This window comes from Ptychodera flava, chromosome 9, assembly GCF_041260155.1.
Source record: "Ptychodera flava strain L36383 chromosome 9, AS_Pfla_20210202, whole genome shotgun sequence".
Taxonomy (NCBI): domain Eukaryota; kingdom Metazoa; phylum Hemichordata; class Enteropneusta; family Ptychoderidae; genus Ptychodera; species Ptychodera flava.
This window is the reverse complement of record NC_091936.1, coordinates 33,909,138-33,934,679: the sequence shown is the minus strand read 5'-3', so window position 1 is coordinate 33,934,679 and position 25,542 is coordinate 33,909,138. Positions and strand designations below refer to the sequence as shown.

General features: G+C 36.4%; 2 protein-coding genes across 10 annotated transcripts in view; both read left to right on the top strand.

The window, feature by feature from the left end:
- LOC139140770 (plexin domain-containing protein 2-like) overlaps window positions 1-5,730 on the top strand; it is a 28,279-nt gene extending 22,549 nt beyond the window's left edge. The window contains exons 10-13 of one of the 2 annotated variants that reach the window (XM_070710178.1): window positions 550-692; window positions 1,398-1,443; window positions 2,850-2,977; window positions 3,457-5,730. In XM_070710178.1, the coding sequence (XP_070566279.1) occupies window positions 550-692; window positions 1,398-1,443; window positions 2,850-2,977; window positions 3,457-3,606 (467 nt within the window). In that variant the 3' untranslated portion in view covers window positions 3,607-5,730. Of the gene's footprint in view, window positions 1-549; window positions 693-1,397; window positions 1,444-2,840; window positions 2,978-3,456 lie in introns of both variants that reach the window. The other variant, XM_070710177.1, reaches the window with a different exon arrangement.
- Window positions 5,731-11,970: 6,240 nt separating this feature from the next.
- LOC139140766 (TBC1 domain family member 9-like) overlaps window positions 11,971-25,542 on the top strand; it is a 50,068-nt gene continuing 36,496 nt past the window's right edge. For 7 of the 8 annotated variants that reach the window (XM_070710171.1, XM_070710169.1, XM_070710170.1 and 4 more), the window contains exons 1-6: window positions 11,979-12,149; window positions 14,942-15,105; window positions 15,549-15,626; window positions 17,393-17,488; window positions 22,128-22,211; window positions 25,050-25,183. In XM_070710171.1, the coding sequence (XP_070566272.1) occupies window positions 12,106-12,149; window positions 14,942-15,105; window positions 15,549-15,626; window positions 17,393-17,488; window positions 22,128-22,211; window positions 25,050-25,183 (600 nt within the window). In that variant the 5' untranslated portion in view covers window positions 11,979-12,105. Of the gene's footprint in view, window positions 12,150-14,941; window positions 15,106-15,548; window positions 15,627-17,392; window positions 17,489-22,127; window positions 22,212-25,049; window positions 25,184-25,542 lie in introns of all 8 variants that reach the window. The other variant, XM_070710168.1, reaches the window with a different exon arrangement.

Here is a 25,542-nt window from a genome sequence, read left to right as displayed (position 1 = left end):
TTATTTTGAAAGATACTATATTTGAAATAAAATCTGTGACTCTTAGACTTGGCTATTTCCAATACATTGTAGCAAAGTCAGATATTTATTCAAGACGTATATCATTTACCTACTTTACCGACTATTATCCTAATTGAGTCACCTGCCAAAAAAAAACAAGAATTGTTACAAATGTAAAACATTCACCAAATTATTCATGAGCAGGATGTGGCCATAATTATAATAGAACACAGTAAACACACTAATTATTGAACAGATCTGTGTGCGTATTTTTGTATATTATTCCTCTCACTTAAATTATTTCGTGTTCGGCCATTTTATGAAAGATCATACATTTTATAGTAGTATAACTTATTTTCGAAGAGGAGAGCATTTACCCTTTGTCATAACTTGGAATCTGGCGTTGTCATGTACATTTGTACATTAACTGTTATTGTGTATTGTTTATCCACATTATGTTTTACTAGAACATTGTTCCCTCTCAAAACAAGATATTTTCGTATCATACTGTGGTAAAAAAAGTTGATACACATTTTTTCCCTCTTACAGCGTGTAATCAGATGCGCAGTTGCAATAGCTGTGTAGAAGCTAATATAGGTTTCCAGTGCGGATGGTGCCATAAAGTCAAGAAATGCTCCAGTGGTTTTGATAGACATAGACAGGACTGGCTACAGGCTGGCTGTGATGAAAAAGTGAGACCTCGTTATTTCTGAATAAATGCTTTTCAAGTCAATAAGGGTCTGTTAATTGTTTCTGATGCAATTTAATCTAACAAATTCGTCATGGCTCCATTGTTAGATCTTACTCCGACAAGAAAGGGGCTCAACAGACTTGTAATAATATAAAAGTGAATATACGATGTATTTCAATGAAATTAGCTCTAATTGTGCACGAGACAATGTCACCACAGTGGTGAAAGTTCACAAAAAATTGTGGTCAGCATACTTGTCCTTTGAAGGAATCAGAAAAATTTTACAGTTTTTGTAATGTGCTTTTAGCAGATGTGTAATATTGTTATTGTCTTGAAATTGGCATCAATGATAAGTTCACATATTTGTTCATAACTATGTGAAACTGGAATTTGAGTATCTACTTGCAGGCATGCTAAAACTGCTAAAACATCCAGGTTCTACTGTGAACCCTTTGAGGGCTGCAATTTTTCCCACCAAAATTACAGTGTGCAAGATTTTACCAATTTTGTGAATTTTTCTGTAATTTTTTTGACAATTTTGGACCAAATGAACATGATATTTTATTTGCATCAGACTTTTATCAAAATTTTACCAAAACTTAGAAAAAAATTTACTGGTGTATACTTTGATATAGGCGACAAAAATTGACTTTGGCGCTCAAAGGGTTAAACACAGTATTTATTTATCATCTTCATTTTAATTCAGATTGGGGAGGTACGATGCACTGAAGTACAACCACAGGCGTCTAAAGGTAAGATTAAATTTTCTACTTTATCTTTAGTTTCAAGTGGTATCATTGACACTTCAAATTTTAACTGTTAGCGCATTGTATATGAACAGCCCTGTTTCTACACCAGGTGTGTTTGAGTATGGTTCAATTATATGTTAGATGATTATTTTGGCACAATCATATTTGTTTTCAATAATTTAGTAAATATTCTGTTGCGATGGCAAATGAGTAGTTATTTGCTTTGACACAATTTTCAGCATGTTTTACATTTATTATTAATGAGGCGGGCAGGATATAGAAAACATATCAAATTTATCAAACAGGAGCTTGCTAGGTGGATTGATAACGTAATCCTGGGGTCATGTCAACGTTCATTTTGAGAATGATTGGGCTACACTCTCTGCCATTATGGGATACAGTAATCAGAACTGTGCTTAAAGGTCGTATGGGACCCATACAACCAATGTAAACACTGTATCCAAGGTACGATGGTGATTGATAAAAGTTGAAACATGCATGTCTGTCATAATCTACATCATATAATTTAAATGTTGCAGCTATGATGATGAGGTGCATCTAGATATTGTGCACGAAATACATTGTTTGTAAACAAGAAACTCGCACAGGCGCTGTTCCAACAACTGTTTCCCTTTAAAGTTAGATGATACAGACTTTAGGTCTGAAGAACTAAACCAAGTGATATTTCAGTCATATAAAAATCGCTTTCTCAAGATTGATTGCTTTCCAAGCCTTTGGGACTGCACTCAATTCCTGACAGTCGATATCAAACATTTGGTATGCAGTGACCGACTTTCCTTTCATGAACCACCAAAAGGTGCTAAACGGTTGGAATAAATTTGTGTAGACACAGGGATAAAGCAAATTAATGTAACAATAAAACTGACCAGTGTTTGATTAGGCAAAGTAGATACTGATCCGAAAACCTAGGCATGCTGGACGCTGCTTTTATTGTGACATCTATGCTAACAATGTCAGGGTAAAAATACATTCTGAAAAAGCCCTTGCTCACTTAACCCTTTGAGCGCCAAAGTCAATTTTTGTCACCTACATCAAAATATACACCAGTCAATTTTTTTCTAATTTTTGCTGAAATTTTGATAAAAATCTGAAGCCAATAAAATGTAATGTCCATTTGGTCCAAAATTGTCAAAAAAAATTACAGAAAAATTCACCAAATTGGTAAAATGTTGCACACTATAATTTTGGTGGGAAAAATTGCAGCGCTCGAAGGGTTAATCACTTTATACCAATGACCAATTATCCCCCAGAGTAACAAAGAACTTGTCAAATGTCTTCAAGATGTCAAATCTACGTGTTTATAAGTAGGAGTGTTTGGTAGAATGCAGTATTGGACCACCATTGATATGATGACATCGTTAACAAGCATTTTTGTTTAGGATCATCAGGTCCTGACATTGGTGTAGGAGCAATTATTGCAATTCTGATACTGATACTGCTACTGACAGCCGCTGGAGGCATCATCATCTTTGCATACATAAATCCAACATCAAGACCGGGACTCTTCTTAATTTCGGTAATGTTTCACAATCAAAATACCCTCATCTATGTCAGATACAACCTTGATGTGTGATAGAATATTTCGTGTGAATCCAGTAAACCGTAAATCATGTTGTTTACCTCTGTTCATTGGTTGGTAGATATCAGACCAACACATAATCCCATTGAGTGTTTAAAATGTCTGCATTTTGCTGAGTTGACAATTGAATTATTTGTTACGGTCTCAAATGTAACGATCGTGCTGTTTTTTCCCCAGAAAAGATAATGAACAAAAATAATTATAGTAATTTTTTGACAGTTAGACAACTCCTTAAATATGGATTGGGAGAATTCAAGGCATTTATGATGTATGGATGCATTTTGATCATAAACAGATTATTTCATCATATCCCCATGGGGCCTTTCCCCCCTCATGGGAAAGTTTAATGCACAACTTGTTCCTTGCGACACATGTATTTGGAACTAATGAGCACGTTTTTTTCATGTCTTTTCCAGCTACGATACTGCTGTCGGAAAGATGAAACTTCAGGAAGCGGTGACAACTCAGATAAGTACGCAGTCACCATGGACCAAGATAACCCGACTATCGAACCAACTGCTCCACCCGTGATACCTCACCATGAATCCGACGTGTCACATGCCTAAGGTGACCGCATGTTGCAGATAGGAACGCTACGAATCTTTCACTTCTTTATGGCTAGTCAACACACATCAACTTTGCCAATCTGCATTTCAAATGAACATGAACATATTAAAAGAATATTGTTTTTTAAAACACCGAACAATAAAGATCACTGTCATGAAGAAGCATGAAAAGTTAGCCTATATAAAATATAATCGCCATCAAACCTCTACTGTCCTCTTTCAGTTTGGCTTTCTGCGACCAATCTCTCAAATCTGATGCATTGTGTCCTGTGCTGGGGTCAGAAACCATTATAAGTAATGGATGGGTCTACTGATAGCATGTAATGTGAAGCCACAGCTTTTTATGAACAATTTAGATTTGCCCCGAGGAAACGGAGAAAGATTTATCAGTAGGCTAGCCCTAATGGAAAGACTATTAACAGGGGTCATTCTTTCCTTGTGGGTTACATGTAGTTATGGTTCTCTGAGTTATATGTACAGTTGCTGCTAAAATTTGTACATGAGACAAAAATACGGATCAAACGTGAATTTTCTAAATTGGTACCTAGATTCTTTTCCATCCATTGCAAGGCATCACATTCTATGTTTGCCGACCACGGTAGCATGTACTTTATTTCCGCTACAGAGCCACATTCACAGGGACCATTTTTGCATGTGATTTCTGCTGGGATAGAGTGATTTGCACTGTCAGTACTATAGGACTAGTACATTTATTTTTTTAAAAAAAGGAAGGTTCTGATCCACTTAAAAGAATGCATTGTTTTGGGAAGATGTGCCACTGTAGTAAAGTCAGTTTACGCAATGTCAACACAGATTTCACTAAATCTATGTACTGTGGATATCACTGAAGGAAGAGCTTTGATAACAAGAATGTCATTAACCAAAATTTTAACCATGAAACATTTTTGAATTTTTTCAAATGAGTTTTGCATACTTCAGAACTTAAACCTTATTTTTTGTAGGATTTTTTCGAAATACATTACACTGAAAATAACTCATAATGTTGGAATTGCATAGGAAGGCCTCAGGTTGGTTCCTAAAGACACTGATTAAGATGCAAATTAATTATTTAGCTTTCAAAGTTGCCACTACATGCGAAAGTTTTAATACTAGATTCACCACAGTAGCCACAGATGTCTGCAAAATGTTTTTCTTCAGTAACCTCGTGGTTGTATTATATTAACATCCAATTTATTACAGTACAGAATTCAAATGCCACTGAACTTGACTCTGATGAATAATTGAAAATTCATTGATGTGAATGAAAACATCAACCGTGTCAACTTATCTATTAAAGAATGTCTTGGAGGGAATTCTCTTCGTACTCTGTCCCAGATGAGCTTGCAAACTATAAATAACCAGGTTTAGTCCATTAGATTATATTTATGCACAGGCTTTACCTGCGGCTACAACTGATAGGCTCTGTAAAAAAAATCAAACTCAGCAATCACAGTTGCTCTATGCATCCGTAGCTTTGTGTATGATGAACATCCTACAATATGTTCATAAACACCTATTCAAGTGACAAATAACCCGCAAATAATTGGCGCTGTTGTTCATTATTATTGCTCTGTTAAGGCCAAATGTAATAGCGCCCTCTGTTGACATACAGGCAAGAGATGTTTGTTTCTTGTCATCATTTTTTTCTTCATGATGAAGTAATAAATAACGTAAATTATTATACATCTACCATTGAAAATAGAATTTAACATTCACCTAGAAAGCTTTAGGAATGCCCGTTGGATAAAATGACCATTTCTTGGCACCCTAAGCACAGTGCCCTTTGTGAGTGTTTTGGTGTATTGAAATTTTAAGTTTCAACGGACCCAATTGACAGTTGCCAGGATTTGTCGTGCACTATACAAGTGTTGATGCACAGGCTGTCACATGCGTGTCCTAGATTACAAAACACAACATTGATGGAAATTAAAACAAATTACTGTTACTTGAGCATGCAAGTTACCACTACACAGCCCAAGCCAATTCCCCAGTCACACAGATTGCACAGGGCAATACTCTGTGCTCATGTCCCTACCACATTGTTTCTTCAAAACAACTTTCTTGGTAGCTTCATAATGTTTTTCATTTTTTGTACACAAGTATTAAAATCAACAACATAAATCAGATATTCTATACTTTTCAAAATATAAGTGAATAAGGCAGTGGAGCATATTTTTTGTTTTTATCAACAGTATTGCCTCTTGCATTGGCACCAGCCACCCTGATAGAATGAAAAATTAATGTGAATGAAAGCTTTTGCTTGGATGTTTCAAGGTTATCATGAAATGTGAAAATCATTTGCATTTTAAGTGTTGACATTGAAAAGGGCCGAGAAGTGAACAATGGCACTCCGCAAAATTCAGTATATTGAACATGACATGTCTGTACAGGCGTCAGAATTACTTTGGCTGAAAGATAATAAAGGCTGAATAACATATAAAACTTAACAATATAAATAGCTGTGAATTGAATGAGATGGTTCTACCGGTACTTTGAAAAAATTCTGCTCATTTATTTGGCTTGTTTTTATATTTTCACTACTTCTTTATGCATCGCTGTATCTGATTAATTATCAAAACTTGATTAACTTTAGATTACATAATGGAAACATAATATGCAATTATTATCAGCAACAAATCATCAAACCATTAATTTCAGTGTCATCCTTACACCCCGTAGTTTAAAATGTACAGTTCTTACCACACAATGACGAAATGATAATCAAATGATATACGAGGTGTAATAATTGGTGATACCATTGCTTGTAGGGCTATACAAGCCCTTGGTGAAACCATTGCTTGTAGGGGTGTACAATACCCTTGGTGAAACCATTGCTTGTAGGGGTGTACAATACCCTTGGTGAAACCATTGCTTGTAGGGGTGTACAAAAGGTATAGGAGCTGCTGTGTCTCAGTAATGCTCCTACTTCAACCATGACCATTTTGTTAAAAGTTTGTAAACTTCATAAAAGCCATGACAGGCCAAATAATCAAATGTGTTTCCAATAGCTTGACCTACCCATCTAAAATCCCTGATCCTTAACTTTTATCCTTTTTTAAAACGGCGAGATTTGGGCAAATATTTTGATGACTCACATGCCATTGAAAATAACAAATACAAAACTGTCCTTGACTGACCTACAGTACCCTATTTCCTCAAGGCATGTTAACAGAAACACATGTAGACCTTTTTGTTGCCTAATGTATGCTTTATGAATGAAGATGTTGAGATCCAATTGTCTGGAGTTTCTCATTTGAATTGGATAAGTGATTATGGAATAGTGACTATACTATTTGTGTTGCGAGGTTTTTTCCTTGCTATAATATTAGATATCTCTCAGCTAGCGTTAACATTAATTTGTAGGGCCAGTAATTGTTACATGAGAGAGCCTCATTGTCATGTACAGTAGTTCACATTTTAAAAGAAATTTAAATATAATTGATTCATTGTACACTGTAAATGTCACCAATTCTTTATTATTGTTTGCAGATTTTATTTTTGTTATTTGTGACAGAACTTTCAGGATCTGTTTTGTCATTTTATGAACATCTTTTGTGTATACTACCATATTGTTTACTTTTCCTGTGTTATACAAAGCTCGACTACAGCTTACATTTTGCGTGAATTCAACAGCAATGCCCTTCAATGTAGTTTGACCTGAAGGCCAGCAACTCCGGATAAAGTTGAGTGTGTTGTTACTTTTGTAGAAAATACACTTGACACCTGCTATCTACCTCTTTCCATAAGTCTCTTTATTTACTGTTCATCCTGTATTGACTGTCTGTTTTGTTAAATAATTCTCTTTTCGGTTCCATGATGTAGTGCTCACTAGGGTATACCAAGCATACGTTACTCATTGAATGTTTTAGCCGTAGGGTACAGGCAAGGTATGTTACTCATAGAACACTGGCAGGTTACAACCTGACCTCTGTTTTCATCGCCAATGGATACAAAATACACGGGACATTTTTTGACATTGCAGATTTGTGTCATTCTTGTTTAACAATCTGTTGTAGAACACAAATCAGTATGCTTTTGTTGTTTTTAGTGTGTATAAAGTGTTTGATACAGCCACAGCAATGCATTGTGGGATAACCGGGGAAAAGATTTATTATGTATATATTATATAAAAACAAATCTAATGTGATCTGCAGATTGTTTTAAGTTTTTGACAGTAGTTGTAACACTTACAAGGTGCTGTTGATCATAAAAGCTGATGCTCTAAAAACATAAGTCCTTAGTTTCGGGGGAAGAGGGTAGGACCATAATTTGTTTTGCATGTATCAAAATCGAAATAAGGACTCTACTGTTATGAAATGTAAAATAAATTAATCAGACTGTGAAACCATAACACAAGAGAAAAATGACATTACAGACAAGGGACACTTATTCCTGTGCGGTTTTAAATGCGTGGAGACTTAACTATGTGATTATACAACTCCAACGTAGTACAAACTCTGCATTCACCAAGACAAAATTGCACACAAGTTAAACCACCTAAAAAACAAAAAAAAAACATATGAACTCTGACAGAAGATAAAGACTACTTGGAACATTGAAAAATGTAAACAAAGTTTATCATTATTCATGTGCAGATTTTGCACAACTTGTGCGTGAACGACAGGTTGGTATTCTCCAGACATAATTAGTAACACAGTTTTCGTGAAAGTCAATTCTGCATTAAGGAGCTTCAGTTTGAGGGGAGAGAACAAATACTAAGGATTACGGTTCTAGCGCATCAGCTTTTGTGATTACAACCCCTAAATTCAGATAGTTTCACACGACACAAATTTCACTGACGCTTGGCCAAACAAGCACTACATTGTGGCAGCCTGACAATACTGAACAAAACGATACCAGTTTGCACTGAGAATGCACAGTAGGCTTAGTGTTTACACCTGTATTTCTATCATTTGTTTGAATAATTTGGACTGGCTGTCAAGTTTTCATAACACTTAATGCATCACTTAATGCAAGCCAAGCAAGAAAGGTATTGGTCCTCTGTAATTATTGTAACAAAGTTACAATGTTTGTAACATGGATTATTTATGCACTTTTTCTGAAAACATCACTTGTATTTATGCACTTTTCTGAAAACAATATCACTTGTGTTCAACTATACACTTTTCTTATGGATTATTAAATGTATATATTGTTTGTTTTTTTATCAAATTCACAGAATACACAGTATAGTTTCATTTACTTTGAGAAAAACAATGATGTAGACATTTTTCAGGTTCATTTTGTACACACAGGTGAAGTGTACTTTTTGTGCACAGAATCATTAGACAGCTAGCTGTCCTCAGGCCCACGGATTTAGAAGTTTACTTCCAGAGTGTCTGGAAAAAACGAGCAACACTACCAGAAGATTGGCACTCAATCTTGGCAAAGTCAATGCCAGTTTGTTGCTAGGTTACAGCCTATTACACCAGTCCAGCATTATACAAAAGGAAAGAAGTACATGTAATATTTGTACCAGTATTGTCACTGTGAGCTATAAAATTTATGAGAAAGTGACTGTGATATTTGTATTTCCCCTCTTTTTTGTAGCACCAGCCATTTTTTAACAAAGCATGGTTAGATCTGTGATTGATATAAAACCTTGATAAGCAGCATATCATGCAATGTAAGTGCCTTCACACACTGGCCTGTGTAAAGAAAGACCCCTGTGTTCCCTACCCATTAGAATTAGCTTAGCATCTGACTGAACTTGTTAGCAATAAACTCTAGATTATTCACATGTAGCTTGCAGGACTGAGGTTGACGATATCTCTGAACAATATTTACATTACATCCATGCACATTTTCACTTGTTATGACAAAGGGTAATTTGAAATATGTATGGTTTTGTTCAACTCTTGAATTTGACTATATAAATTTTGATCATTTTTTTTTGCATTAAAGTTTTAGGTCTTTAACAGGGAAGGTAAAAATTAAAAAAATGTAACTTTTCTGACTGGTATTGTTTTACACAAGACAAAAATCTGTTTTGGTTTTTGGAAATTTCAGTATTTCAATTCAAAGGAGGAAAGTAAATTCAAGCAATGATTAAGACCATACATATTTTGTGTTGAAATCATTTCATCTTTTTTAAATCTATGTACGATATCCCTAGAGTATCACTTGAATATATAATGTACAGTTTGATATTAAAGAGAACGTGAAAACTATCTGTAAAATTTGGACAATTTTTTTCAATATTCATGACTTTCTTATATTAAAAAACAACTCTTGGGGAGTCTAGGTAGTGTGTGTGTATATTTGGAGTAATATATATTTCTGAGAAACGGTTTGTCAATCCTTAATATTTGCTGTAGACCAGTGTATCTTTAACAAAGTAAATTAAATTTTTGTTTCTATCAAGTTTTGGTGATTATGCCTTTTTTATGCTGATTGGGCTGAGCAATCTGTTTCTCTCTCTCTCTCTCTCTCTCTCTCTCTCTCTTTATGCACATACACAAACGTATATATGCATTAAAAGATGGCATTTTAAGGACTAGTCACGAACTTACATTCAACCCCCTGCCTACATACCTTGAGTATTGCTCAAAATTTGGAATCAGTGTAGTTTACTCATGCATGCTGTCTGCTGTCCACATCGTGACGAGCCATGGAGAGGCTCACTATACTGTATAAAACTGAAAATAATAAAATAACAAGTATATGGGACTTAATCTCACCATTTCAATGGATCAGAATGACTGATTTTAAAATATCAGGTTGTTCGTCAAAGTGTAGTGACCTTCACAGCACATCAAATAAAGACTAATCAGTTGTTGTTGATGTTCATTAATGGTTCTTCTCGGGAATGAAAATGTGTGGTGTTCCACAGACTCAGTTCACCTAAAAGATCATGTGATGGTGGTGCAAAACAAACTCACATGTACAAGCGCATATAGACTTGCGTATTTCTATGCGTGTTTACACACGTGGGTTTGGTTTAATACCATCCACGGTCCATTTGAATCCCAGGTTTAACCTATTGGGTGAACATAAGAAATATGAAGGAATTTATGACTGCCATCTCTTAATGAACCACAAGGTGCAGAATATTGGGAGTACGTCCTGGATGGAAAGTGAAAAACTCCAGGACTAAATCGACAAATTGTGAAGAAAGTTGTTATATGCAATCATGGACAACCATGATTGTTGGAGATCGAATCTTTGCTAATGGACCTGCCGCTAACCTAAGTGATGAATGAACCAAAGTTGCCATGTTCAGAGCAAATTTAAATCTACCAAATGTGTTTACTACTTTGGTGGGTGTGACTTGCATAATCAGCATAAGGAAAGATCGCTGCCAATGGATAACACCCACTTCATTGAGAAGTGATGATGAAGTATGGATAAGAACCCTGCAAAGAAAAGATTAATTGTAACATAAAGGGTTTTTACTACCATGCTGATATTTCAAAAAAAGCTATAAAATACCTGCTGAAAAAAAATTTTAAATTTGGAAAAGAATATAGCATGAATGCTATGCAGAATCAAAAAAGCAACTTTTTTCATGTAATATTAGCATTTCCACATGACTACTCTCAAGATGCACATTGTAATGGTCCATCCCTAAACTAGAGTAAAATGAGTAAAGATGGAAGACTCAGGATCATACATGAACAATAGGGTGGCATAACTATACCATAGCCCAACATGCATTGTTTGTTTGAAGTTTGCCGGTTGGCTGAAAGCAAGTAATAATAATAATTTATTGCCATATGAATTAAAAATACAATGGGCGTTGATTTTTCATGTGCGCATCAATGAAAGATGTGGTATTATAAACAGCAAAACACTCCCAGTATACATGAATGGATATTATTGCAAGATAGTGCCTTTTTTCAATGCATGCCAAATAACCAACTTTGAATTGGAAAATTGCATATTTAACAAACTTTATCATGGTCTGTCAACACAGCTGAGAAATGTATATTGTACCAGCTATTACTGAGAGAATATGCAGAGTGAGACAGATTTCATGAACATCTGCACATGTAAACAAGTGACTAACTCATGAGAGAACAATCTGCTTTTATAATAAAAAATTTGCAAAATCTTGCATAGCTTGAGGAACTTCAGAATTAATGTAATTATGTATATCATTATCCAAATATCAATTATTATAATGATAATTTTTCACACCACTAGTCTTCAACAGTTTTACCACGGTTACTCTTATGTGGTTTTACTTTTCTTACCAGTTTATCCTGTTAACTTCCCTGGCCAAAACTTAATGTTCGGAAGGCCGCAGAAAATGCTTGACCTTGCAGCCACGCTTTTCCATTCAAAGCCAACATGACCTGCAACATGGGAAGATCGCCGCCAACGGATAACACCCACCTCTCGCTATAGTCTCGCGAGTGAGCTATCCGAGAACGAGAGAGACTTTGATTAACATGGCTGCCACGATAGCGGAAAGCTAGTGAAACACTATTTTTCTTACCGAACAAGGGTATTCTGCTCTTTTGATTATATTATAAACATTGTGAGATCGAGCCGATAATGTGGGTTAAACCTGACGAAATCCTGTTGGCGAATGCGCTATGGTAAGTAGGTCTTTTTCTGATCGCTTACTCTGCAATGTTATTTTCGATGACTGACTCAGTGACTGACAGCTCGGTCATGATTTGCCGTTTTCATGATGGCTTTATTTTTTTGGATTTTCTAACGTGCAAAAATTATTTTAAATGTGTAAAGTTTTTTGCAGCTAGGGACAGAACGTAAAGGTGTCTTTGTGTTTATGGCTTAGATGGGAAAATGTTTTTCTATAACATTGCCACGACGTACGACAACTTGCGTTGATCGCGGATGGAGGTTACAGGCGCAGGAGGTGCCATAAAAGTTGTTTGTAAATAAATCCCATTTGCTGTGAATGCCACGGACGTGGGGGCGGTACTCGCATCGTGATATTGTTTGTACAAGGTCGTCGCAGCAGTGAAATAATCTTAAATTATGACGCAGCAAATATAATGAACGGTGACAATCAGCAATCATCAAAATTTCTGAAAACAAAGCATATAGTCATGTCCCATCCAGTGAGTTTTACTACCTCCAGCTGGCCTTGTGACAGAATAAGGGACACATGAAAAACAACTTTGAATATTTTCTGCCAAATTTGAAATATTTTGTCTATATCTCAGACTCTGATGATTGTGTTATTGGCAATTAAATGCCTATATTTCGATATGACCTCTAAAGAAGTTGAGAATACCCCTCCACTGCTGATGCACCCCTTCCCCCCCCACACACACAATGAGAGGTGCCCTAACAAAAATCCAAATGAACATAATAATAAAAAAGACCAACAAATAAGTATAAATGATGTACATGCAGGATTTCGATCAAAGACAGATGTTGATGCTTTCGAAAACTTGACCTTGACTCAAGTAGATAAACAAACAGCACAACTAATTTCAAAACATGCGTATTTACATGTAATGCTTATGTACAAGGCTGCAACTAACCATGAAAACATTTTCTCTGCCTTCATAAATGCTCCTTCAATTCAAAGCTGTGATTAAATGTTTTCCATTTGATCTGTCTTTGGTTTTGCATCTGGGACATATGTTGCATCACCATCCCTGGTTGCGTTTTGTGTTTGTCTTCATCAGTGTCGTGCATAGGAAAAACACTAATCACAGTCACTGCAAAATCCAGGCATAATTACTGTACACAAATATCAGTGCCAACCTTCTAATGTAATCCATAGCAAATCCTAAGACATAAAGACATACAGGGATTGTCTAGTTACACACAATTGTACCCTTTCGCACCAGTTATATGTAAGCACTGATTTGCAGTGTCTGGACCACAGTGAAACCTGACAAGGAACATCACACCAGGGGTCTGCACTTAAGAGTTTCAGTGTTCATATAATACGTGGTATAAATGTGTCTTGGAAAGAATATGAAGACTCATAGCTGTCTGAGAGAATTGGTCAGCTGCTTGTGAGATGCAAAATTGACTTCTTAATGGGAAATTCTTACTTTGCAGTCTAAAACACTTCCTGCATGTCTATTTTTGGCACCAAGTTGGTTTTGTCAAACACCCTAGGGTGCTTATGCTGTCATCAACGTCTGGGTATCTGCGTTTGTAGTTGTGTTTATGAGATGCGTGTGTATATGTATGTGTACAAAAAATTGTGTCATATTTGGTTTGAAAGATATGTTTGTTGGTAAGGCTCCCGTAAAGATCCCAACAAAGCTGAAAGGATGTTCATTTGATAATACAAGCAGAATTGCTAATGACCTTAAGAGTTAGAGTGTGTAGATTTTCAGTCGTAAATATTTTAAGTGAGTGAATGGTGCACTACAATCAACTAAGAAATGATGAAGGAGGAGAATTGTGTTCAAAAGTTGATGCTGAATATTATTCAGAGTATCTCCTTTTAAAAAGTAAATTCTCAATTATTGCTATCATTTACTTTGCTTTGTTTACTTTTGTGTAAAACAGCCTGTGTATGTTCAAAGAGTTTTGTGTACAGCCAAACTGAAGGGTTCAATGCACGCATAGTTGCTTGTGCTGTCAACATTCCATATGCACATTCTTACCTTTGGAAAAAGTTGTTTTCTTCGTGCTTTCAGGTCAAGTGAATTTTATTCCTGATATCATGTCCTCTGACAAAAATGTAGACACCACCTTGAAAAATGTAGTTCAACATGGGACTCTAAAATATCTCGGTGGGTTTTGTGGATTTTTGAGGCAATCTTTTCAAATTTTAACAAAATTTCAAATCAGGGTTTTACCAAGACAGCAATCAATGGTCAGCAGCATGAAGGGGTATTTACTTTATAAAATTCATCAGGTTTAGATGTTGTGTTTAACTTTGGAGCAGCTGAAGCCATTTTTCATTTGCTCAAGTCATTTTCATTATCATCTCATATTTATAGCAAAACGATTTATTTATGCAATGAAAATTAATAGTATGAAACCATCATTTGCTGTGTATTTGTTACAAGTTAACCTCAACTACCACCCACAGGATCAAATTGCTCTGGAAAAAAGACAAGTTAGAGAAACATTGTTGTAAATGGATTAAAATACTATCAACGATAAATGATGTGTGAGAATTGTATGGCTACACCTAACAAGCTCTGTAACCCCTCTTTATTTTTAACAATAAAAGATATTTAAATGTAAAAAAAGTCATTAGTATTTCGATGATTTCATGCACATTTTGCTAGTGGCTGCACTGTCAAGTATTCAAGCTGACTTGAGCACATATCAGAAAATAAACACTCTTGCCCTTATCAGCTGTAATAGCCATAATATTGACACACCGTCTAAAAATAGTCCTACAGTAATTAGATTGGAATACTGTATTTTGATTGGTTGACAGGGTGACAGAGAGGGCCAATCCTTTCTTTGTTCTTCAACGGAGGAAAGGTCACGGAGGTGGCGGACTTGCCTCACTCCTTGTGGGGACAATAGACACTGTCTTGGATACCAAACCACCACCTTACAGAATACTTCATCAAACTCCATCATCGGAAGTCTACTGGAGTAAGTAACAGCACTGTCTATGCATGTACAGTGATTAAAGTACATCAACACAATCAATATACATGTAGACTGATGTAGTCTAACAGATTTTAAAATGATGAAGATATTCTAAAGAACTGGAAATAAGGTTTCTATTTTACTTACTGAACAGCAAAATTTAGACAATCAACAATACAACATGTAAAGGTAAAACAAGCAGGTATGAAATAAATAACAATACAAATTTTTACATTACAATAAACAATCTTTCCCAGTCTTTCAGACTTGACCATTGCATTTCATATTCTTTCTTAAGTTTAAGCAGTCCATTTGGGTTTTTTTTCCAAAACATGCTTTGGACATTGTCTCTTTCGCAATAAAATAAAACCAGACAATGTTGATGCTGTATGTACAAATAGCAGGATATTGTTCAAAGTGTGAATTTCTCTTTTTCTTCATGACAGCTGTGGCTACCTCTCTTCATAAAAGGGATATTCTTCACCATTGGGAATGGCTTGAACAAAATGTAATGCAGATATTGGGTAAGTCTAGTCACTGTTTTGGCAACAAATATACAGCATTCTATAGGAAGAGGAAGTTGCGGTGTTACATGAACATTTTCATAACAATCTGAGCAAATTAAAGCAGTCAAGGTAGCAGTGACATTGAGAAATTGAAAATGCTTGGCTTTTGCTCATAAAAACTTCTAACAGTAGTATTCTTTTGTTTGCAAGAACAAAAATCTGGACAAAGCTGTGGATTAGAAAAGCGCATGACATTAAAATTTACGTGTTTATAGCTCTGAATGACTGCCACTGCCACACTTAAGCTTATAAACTCTGTGTGGAAAAAAAAATCAGCAACAAAATTTTCTGTTTTGCAAAGAGAAGGCAGTTAAAGTTTAATTTTCTCATACAGTTTCAAAATGAGACATTGCGGTGTAACCAGAGAATAATTGTAAGGTGTTGAGAGTTCAATAACTATCTCAAATTACCTGATACACCGAATGAAACTGTGATTCACGGTGTGAATAAATGTAAAAGAGGATTGCAGGGTAAACCCAATGGCTTCAGAAAGAGAGATATCCAGTGTTTTGCAGGCAGGAAGTAGCTGAGTAAGTCTAGCTTTGTGTTCATGTGTTGTCATATAATACTGACAGTATATTCCTTGCTTTCACAGAAGTTATGTCTAATGTTGCAGGAAGTTGTGATACGTGTGTTCATGATGTTGTATCAATGTAAATTAAGGTAGCATGTGCCTCGGGGACAGATATTTGAACTTTAAAAACAATATTCTTTTTGCCTTCCACTTGTAGTGGCTCATTTCAAAGCTTACGATGTAAATAACGTATACATTGATTTAGTTTTTCGGAAATCAGAAATTTTTATTTTCCCTAGTAGAGATAACACAGGGATGGCGGCCATTTTGAATTTTAAATATCATTAAATATCAGGTAATTTGTTTCTCTAGTACTGAAATTTATATGCACGGCGACCTCCGATTTTTATTGTTAATTTTGAAAGAAAATCGTTGAAAGTTTGCCAAAGGAAAGTTTTAGCAAAAGTTTTAGTCTTTCCTTTTTGAGGCATAAAGTACCGTAACATCTGCACAAAGTAAAGTATATTTCACTACCTCATGTGCTGAGCTGATGCAAATAGGTCACTTCATTACCAGTGTTTTCTTTTACTCAAGAAAATTTTGCATTTATTCATATAGGGTTGACCAAGTAAATTCATATATATTATTATTTGTTCTGGACTATTTCCCTAACATTCATTTATTAACGTCCGCAATCGTCTCCATAAACTGTGACAGAAAACAAAACCATTTTATCCCTAGTGTTTAAGAAGGACTGGTGTGACACGTTCTTTTGTCAATTTCTCAGTTACTTTATGATTGTTTTATGATTGTGTAATCGTAATCCTTACCAATTTGACATGTGAGATGCGCTTTGTAGTTTCAGTTATTTTCCAAAGATGATCAATCAAGACAAAAGTACAAACGATTCATAATCACGATGAATTTTGAAATCAATAAAACTATAAATATGTGAATTAAAAAGAAAAAATGTATTTGGAGTAATACCTGTCTATTGCATTGCATGCAATCAAACTGGTTTCTATCACTTGAACTAGGTAGACAGACAACACAAATTCATTCCATCTCTAGGTTTCACCATGTCAAATTTAGAGCTGTTTGCATCAGTTCTACATTCTAGCACAGATCATTTGATGTGATAAGAGTAGCAACAAGGAACACAGTTATGTCACATGAATGTCAACAAACCCCTTTTCATTCTTCTATTCAGGTGCATTTGATGATGAAGATGATGCCACAGAATTTGTCAAATGTAAAATTGAAAGTTTGATAGCAAATACAGTCAAGTCGGAAGAGACCAAGGAAGGTAGGAAGTCAGACTACAAATGTATTGTGTGTGATGTATGGACAATTATATGTGACTTGAGTAAAGTTTTGAAAACTACTGAGTAAGATTACTTTAATGTGACATATCTAATCTGAGAAGATTCAGAAATTTTCATTCAACATCATTTTCCCATGTTCTTCATCCATACAACTTGTTATGGAAACTTTCACTGGCCACACAAAGCAATGTTATCATTGCACTGGAGTTCTTTCCTAATTGACAACATATTTATCAAGTTTGCTGGCATAACATTCAGGCAAACCATAGGCATTCCCATGGGCACAAACTGTGCCCCACTTCTTGCAGACTTATTTTTGTATTCGTATGAAGCAGAGTTCATGCAATCACTTCAGAAATCTGGGTGTAAAAGGATTGCCAAGCGATTTAACAACACCCACAGATATATTGATAATCTCATCAGTTTAAACAATCCTGGTATATCCAATTATCTACACCACATCTACCCAGATGATTTAGAAATAAAAGAAACAACTGAAAGTGTGGACTCGGCATCATACCTACTATAGATGTATTGTTTGAAATTAAACATACCGTATTCCTCCGACTCTAAGACCCCCTTTTCAGAACCAAAGATGACGAAAAAGATATGGGGGGTCTAATAAACGGATGTCACCGCGAAATCGAACGTCGAAGTTAATTTATGCTAATTTATGCAATGTTATGCAAATATTTTATGCCAATGATTTTTTGATTCACGCTACAGACAACTCATACTTGTGATATCGACTCATGGCCATGCTGTGTAGATACTGGCAGTCAAATCTGTACAAGTATAAATTAGTGGAGATCCACAAGTCTTGAAATATAACGTATTTGCCATACCTTCTTTTACTAAACAATACGATAGCAATAAATCTTTGTATTTCGTGAATAGATAATCACCACGAAACTTTGTACAACAACATGAACAAGTACGTTCCTCAGCAGCAGCAGCTAGCTCCCCATAGCATGGCCACAAAGGTCAGACAATGAGTGAAGGGAAAGTCCCTGAAGTTCCGCTGGCTGTGATTGGTCAATTTACGCAATAGGTCAAAGGTGTCAGTGCATGAGGTCAAGGTAAAATTCTGTTCAGTGGGATGGTGTCCGTCCGATGTTTTCTATGTACGATTTTCACTTACTGTACTCCTTAAAATAAACAATCAATTACACGTCGTGAGTTTTATTATTTTGCTGCTAGTTTCAAAAAGTCTAACCGTATCTCGAAACAAAATGTGATCTTACGAACAGGCAGGCTCGAACAGGTAAAGTGTTGAGGCATCGGCTGGCCGAGACGAAAGATTGTTGCGCCAATCTGCTTTATATTTGATGTGTTGAATTTTTGGCAATACACCCTGAAGTTTTTCTTATTACTTGTATCGATGACCGAAATGTCTCCTGATGTGGAATTCAGTCATCTATGATCAACTGTTCGGAATATGGTACGATCATGCACGTGCACGTTTTTGTTCTAACTGTAAGTAGGCCTATATAGGGCCGTTCAAGCTTATGAAGTTGGGTATTTTTCCCTCGCAAGACTTCGAAAGCGTGCATAATCTTGAAAATCTGTTACACTATCGTTCTACTCATTGCTGGGACTAGTTCAGGAAAGGACACACACAAATGCCGTTCAAACAATAAATACCTTCATTGCATGAGAAAAACTACAAAATTGATGAAACATAAACGGAAGAAATTCAAAGAATTTTCAGTTCATGCGCGGAAGAAACTTTGGATATCGCGTTTCGTTTGTCAACACAATAATTGCCCTCTTCATCTAAGTCAAACCAGTCGAAGTCGATATCGTCGTCATTAAGTCTTTTTGAAAGATTTTACGATGCCAATGATATTTCTATTTTCACTGGTTGCTTATACGGTAAAGTTGAACGTAAGAGAAAACTTGCAGCGCTTCACAATGATCACAAAAGAAAACTTACGTGATAGAAATCTGTTGAAAAAATCTTTTATACTTTAAAGGTAAATTTGAACGTAAGAGAAAACGTGCAGCTATTCACAATGATCACAAAAGATACCTTACCTGATAGAAAACTGTTGAAAAAATCTTTATAAGCACACCATTTAAAGAGCAACTTTTTCATGTGCCGTAGTCTTTTGCCTCAGTAGTATGAAAACAAAAGTGTAAAAGTTGAGCGAAGCAAGTTCAAAGCTCGTGTCATTCACATGTCCCAAATTTTCTATTGATAACGGCAACAAAAGGGTTTCCCGACATCGTCACAAGATCCTATAAAAATGCGTCGATTTATCGTAGACTTTATGAGCCGAAAAGTCATAAGACAGTGCACGGTCGTCATGGGCAAGAAAAAAAGTAATTATTAAAAACATTCTCGCTGTCGGCATGTCTAACTACAGTCGCAATCAGCTAGAACATTGTTTGCCGTATGAACTTCGCCGAGATGCAGACAACATACACGATCGAAATGCTGTAGCCGTTGTTCAAGATAGTTGCAAAGTTGAAAGTTTGAAGCGAGATGCAGCACTCATACCGGGCACAGTTACTTTCGAATATCATCGATCGTGACGTGTCAGTCAACAAAAAATACTACTTGAAGGCAAAGAAGAAAGCATTCATCCATTCTCCAAGAGTTGGCATGGCAGAGAAATGTCACGTCGGTGTTTTGGCAAATAATGCAGCTGTACCTCTGCTAAAGCAATCAGTCCGAGGTACTGTTTTCACCGTACATATTCACTAAAACAGATCAAATCATGCCGCTGACCAAAAAAAATGAAACGGCCCTTTTAAGGGCCACAACAGTCTCCAAAAAGAGAACAACTGATACCCAAACTTTTTTGTGTTTGTATGAGTGTAAATTGTGTTTGTTTGATCGTGATGAAATGAGCGAATCGTACTTGATCGACAAGTCCGAAAACCCGACTATCCTAAATGTTCATTTCATGGTAGCCAAATTGCATCGAAATTTTCGATTCGTACATAATCAGATGTTGAAAAATCTGCTTATTTTGATGGTAGCAAAATGACAGTAACGAAAAGACGACATTGTACTAGATCGAGACACTAAAAAATCCAACTCTTTTATATTGTTCATTTAGGTAGTGAAATCCAAGTGTAGTATCGCCAGGAAATGATAGCACTGTTCCCGATTGACATGTTCCAAACCCCAACAATAGTGTGCGTGTGTGTGTGTGTGAGGTTTGATACTTCACTATGACACTTGTTTGTGACTTTGATAAGCAGCGTAGGTGTTGTGGATATTCTGGTCTCATTACATGACAATGGCTCTATTGTTCCAGTCAAAATTCGGGTGTACCCCCCTGGGGGGTCTTGTGCGTGTGTGTGTGTGTGAGGTTTGATACTTCACTTTGACACTTGTTTGTGACTTTGATAAGCAGCGTAGGTGTTGTGGATATTCTGGTCTCATTACATGACAATGGCTCTATTGTTCCAGTCAAAATTCGGGTGTACCCCCTGGGGGGTCTTGTGCGTGTGTGTGTGTGTGTGAGGTTTGATACTTTACTTTGACACTTGTTTGTGACTTTGATAAGCAGCGTAGGTGTTGTGGATATTCTGGTCTCATTACATGACAATGGCTCTATTGTTCCAGTCAAAATTCGGGTGTACCCCCCTGGGGGGTCTTGTGCGTGTGTGTGTGTGTGTGAGGTTTGATACTTCACTTTGACACTTGTTTGTGACTTTGATAAGCAGCGTAGGTGTTGTGGATATTCTGGTCTCATTACATGACAATGGCTCTATTGTTCCAGTCAAAATTCAGGTGTACCCCCCTGGGGAGTCTTATAAACGAACTAACGGCCAATTACGAATCGATAAAATAATCCTGGGGGGTCTTATAAACGGGCGGGGTCTTAGAATCGGAGGAATACGGTAATACATTAAAGCTGTATGACAAAAGAGACGATTTCAATTTTGAAATCATGAACTTTCCCTTTTTGTCGAGCAATATACCATCATCTCCAGCTTATGGTGTGTATATTTCACAACTCCTCAGATACAGTAGAGCATGCCATTCATATGAAGACTTTCGAGTTAGACACAGCCTATTAGCTCAAAAGTTAGTGAGGCAAGGATTCTCAGAAAGTAGATTAGTGAAATCATTTAAGAAGTTCTACGGTAGATACGGAGATGTTGTATCAAAATATGACCTGTCTGTTTCTCAAATGATGAGTGACAGCATACCAAATTTTGACTCACAAAAGTAATTTGGTGAATTCACCAAATAACAATGAATTTGTCGCTTTGGGTCAATCTTGACGGTTGCGGCTAGCTGGCAGGGTACGCTTACCCATTCCGGACACCTGGTACCACCACTATTACGTGGTTCAAGATGGCCCCATTGCCTTTGTCATCATCTATATGTTCCTTGGACCTGGTAAATTTCACAGTTTACCTTGAATGATAACGATTATTGGACCTGATTTGATGTCTATTGCATAAAAGTTTACAACTACTGTGTCTCTGCTTAACCTTCTCATGCCATTTCTCTCTGTTGAGGTTACATATAACGATTTATGAACAAGAGAGTTCTAGTATTACATGTAAGTGAGATGACATTGGCAAGTTGGTTCTCCTTTGTTGTAATTCATTTGTCTTTCAACTCTTTATAACAATGGATCTTGCAAATTTCAGATGAAGACACACAGAGATTCAAGTCTGCTACTATAAAATGGAAAAGATTGTTTGGTTTGCCAGAAGAAGAGAAGCTGGTCAACTGTAAGTTGTTGATTCGGAGCAATCCGTCTGTTGAAATTGATGTTTTGTAGAAAGTAAAGTCTGTTGAAGTGACATTGTTACTGCTGATTAGACTGATAAATCAAATACATAATAGACTTGGTCCAAGTCTGAAGTCTGACCATGAAGTTTTTTGTGAGACCATACTGTATGAGGGTTTAGCTAGCTGTGTTACCATATTAAAGTTAAAAAATTACCAAGAATATTTTAAATCATGCTGCACAAAATTCGAGCTATGGCCAGTAGTTGGTAAAAATGCACGTTTCACATTGTTGAAGCTATCGTGCTATGGGGAGTTGTATGCCATTGTACATTATAGAACCCAAACGTGTAAGGCAAACCTGCATGACTAAACACTGTAAAAGTCTGCACGTTAGACATTTTAGACACGTTAGGTGTGTACACGTTAGGTTTGCACGATACACGATAGGTCAGCATGATTGGCATGGTGGATTTTGACCGATGTTGAAAACCTAAAATGACATACACGTTAGACATTTTAGACACGTTAGGTCCGTACACGTAAGGTCTGCACGATACACGATAGGTTTGCATGATTGGCATGATAAATTTTGACTCATGTGGAGAACCTAAAATGACGCACGTTAGACATTTTAGACACGTTAGGTCCGTACACGTTAGGTTTGCACGATACACGATAGGTTTGCACGATTGGCATGATAAATTTTGACTCATGTGGAGAACCTAAAATGACATGCACGTTAGACATTTTAGACACGTTAGGTGTGTACACGTTAGGTTTGCACGATACACGATAGGTTTGCACGATTGGCATGATAGATTTTGACTCATGTGGAGAACCTAAAATGACATGCACGTTAGACATTTTAGACACGTTAGGTGTGTACACGTTAGGTTTGCACGATACACAATAGGTTTGCATGATTGGCATGATAGATTTTGACTCATGTGGAGAACCTAAAATGACATGCACGTTAGACATTTTAGACACGTTAGGTGCGTACACGTTAGGTCTGCACGATACAAGATAGGTTTGCACGATTGGCATGATAGAGGTAGACCTTACCGTGTTTGTAGGCCATCACGTGAATCTTGAGAAATATCGTATAACGTGCCGACCTAAGATTCACGGAGCTAACGTGTCTAAAATGTCTAACGTGTATGTCATTTTAGGTTGTCCACGAGTCAAAATCTATCATGGCAATCATGCAAAGCTATCGTGTATCGTGCAAACCTAACGAGTACGGATCTAACGTGTCTAAAATGTCTAACAAGTATGTCATTTTAGGGTCTCCAGATAAGTTGAATGGTACAGTCATGATATACACGTTAGACATTTTAGACACGGTAGGTCCGTACACGATAGGTTTGCACGATACACGATAGGTTTGCACGATTGGCATGATAGATTTTGACCCATGTCGAGAACCTAAAATGACATGCACATTAGACATTTTAGACACGTTAGGTCCGTACACGTTAGGTTTGCACGATACACGATAGATTTGCACGATTGGAATGATAGATTTTGACCCATGTCGAGAACCTAAAATGACATACACGTTAGACATTTTAGACACGTTAGGTGCGTACACGTTAGGTTTGCACGATACACGATAGGTTTGCACGATTGGCATGATAGATTTTGACCCATGTCGAGAACCTAAAATGACATGCACGTTAGACATTTTAGACACGTTAGGTGCGTACACGTTAGGTCGGCACGTTACACGATAGGTTTGCACGATTGGCATGATAGGTTTGCACGATACACGATAGGTTTGCAGGCCATCACGTGAATCTTGAGACATATCGTATAACATGCCGACCTAAGATTTACGGAGCTAACGTGTCTAAAATGTCTAACGTGTATGTCATTTTAGGTTGTCAAAGAGTCAAAATCTATCATGCCAATCGTGCAAATTTATCGTGTAACGTGCTGACCCAACGTGTACGGACCTAACATGTCTAAAATGTCTAACGTGTATGTCCAGATAAGTCGAATGGTACCATATGTCAATCGTGCAGTCATGATATACACGTTAGACACTTTAGACACCATAGGTGCATCCATGTTTGGCGTGCACGATACACGATAGGTTTGCACGATTGGCATGATAGAATAGGACTTATTTGTACGCCCTAAAATGCAATACATGTTAGACATAGGTTCTTTAACGTTAGGTCTGCACGATACACGATAGGTTTGCACGTTTGGCATTTTAGGCACGTTAGTTCCAACCTGGCATACACGTTAGACATTTTAGAAACGATTGGTGCGGATATGTTGGGTCTGCACGATACACGATAGGTTTGCAAGTTTGGCTTTTTTGGTCACGTTAGTTCAGCTGTTAGTTCCGACCTAACATGTCAAACATGCACTACTAAAATGTAAAAATGTCTAAAATGAAAAAATCCCGACTTCTGGCCATGGATGCAAAATTCAGCAGCTTGTGGAATTCAGACTGCAATCTGAATTATGCTTTGAAAATATAAAATATCCAAGCTGCATTACATGGAGCTCTGTGCACAAATATGCTTTTTCTTCGTCTTCTTGTGAAAATTTTAGTGATTGAATGCATGTTCAATTGGATCTAAAAGATGAATAAATAAGGATCACCATGTCAAAATCTTGTGACAAAGGTTTGCAATAGCAAGAATTTCTCCATGAACTAGTTGAGGATAAAAAATGGAATAAACAGTCGTGAAATTACACGTTTTGTAGGTTAAAAAATCAAATTTTATTGATTTTTTTAATCAGTTGACTTCTTTGTATCAAAATATATTTGCAAACTGTATTTTTTTTATTCAGGTGAAATTTTGTGTATTTTTTTACAGACTATTCATGTAGTTACTGGAAAGGTAAAATGCCAAGACAAGGATGGATGTATCTGAGTGTCAATCATTTATGTTTCTATTCATTCTTGATGGGAACTGAAGCTAGGTTGGTGATAAGATGGATTGATGTCACAGTAAGTCTTCCCTAAGTCTCTGCTTGGATATTCCTTGCATATTAAAATATGAATATTCATGAAATTTGACAATATCAGAATTTATGTAGATAATTTGATTGGTATGTCTGTGAACTCTGCCGGCTTTATTTGCCCTTGAATGGTTAAAACTTGTTGTTCAGGATATGCACACAAAATTGCATCCTGGGTAATTCTCAGATTTTATTATTGAAGCGTAATAAGGAAACACACAGAAGGTCCTAATGATGTGTAAAATTCAGTGAGACATTTCCACTGCACCATGGATATAATCTGTTATTGAAATTGATGTGAGAATTCGTCCCTTATACAGTAACCCTTTCGCCACCATGTTTTTGTAC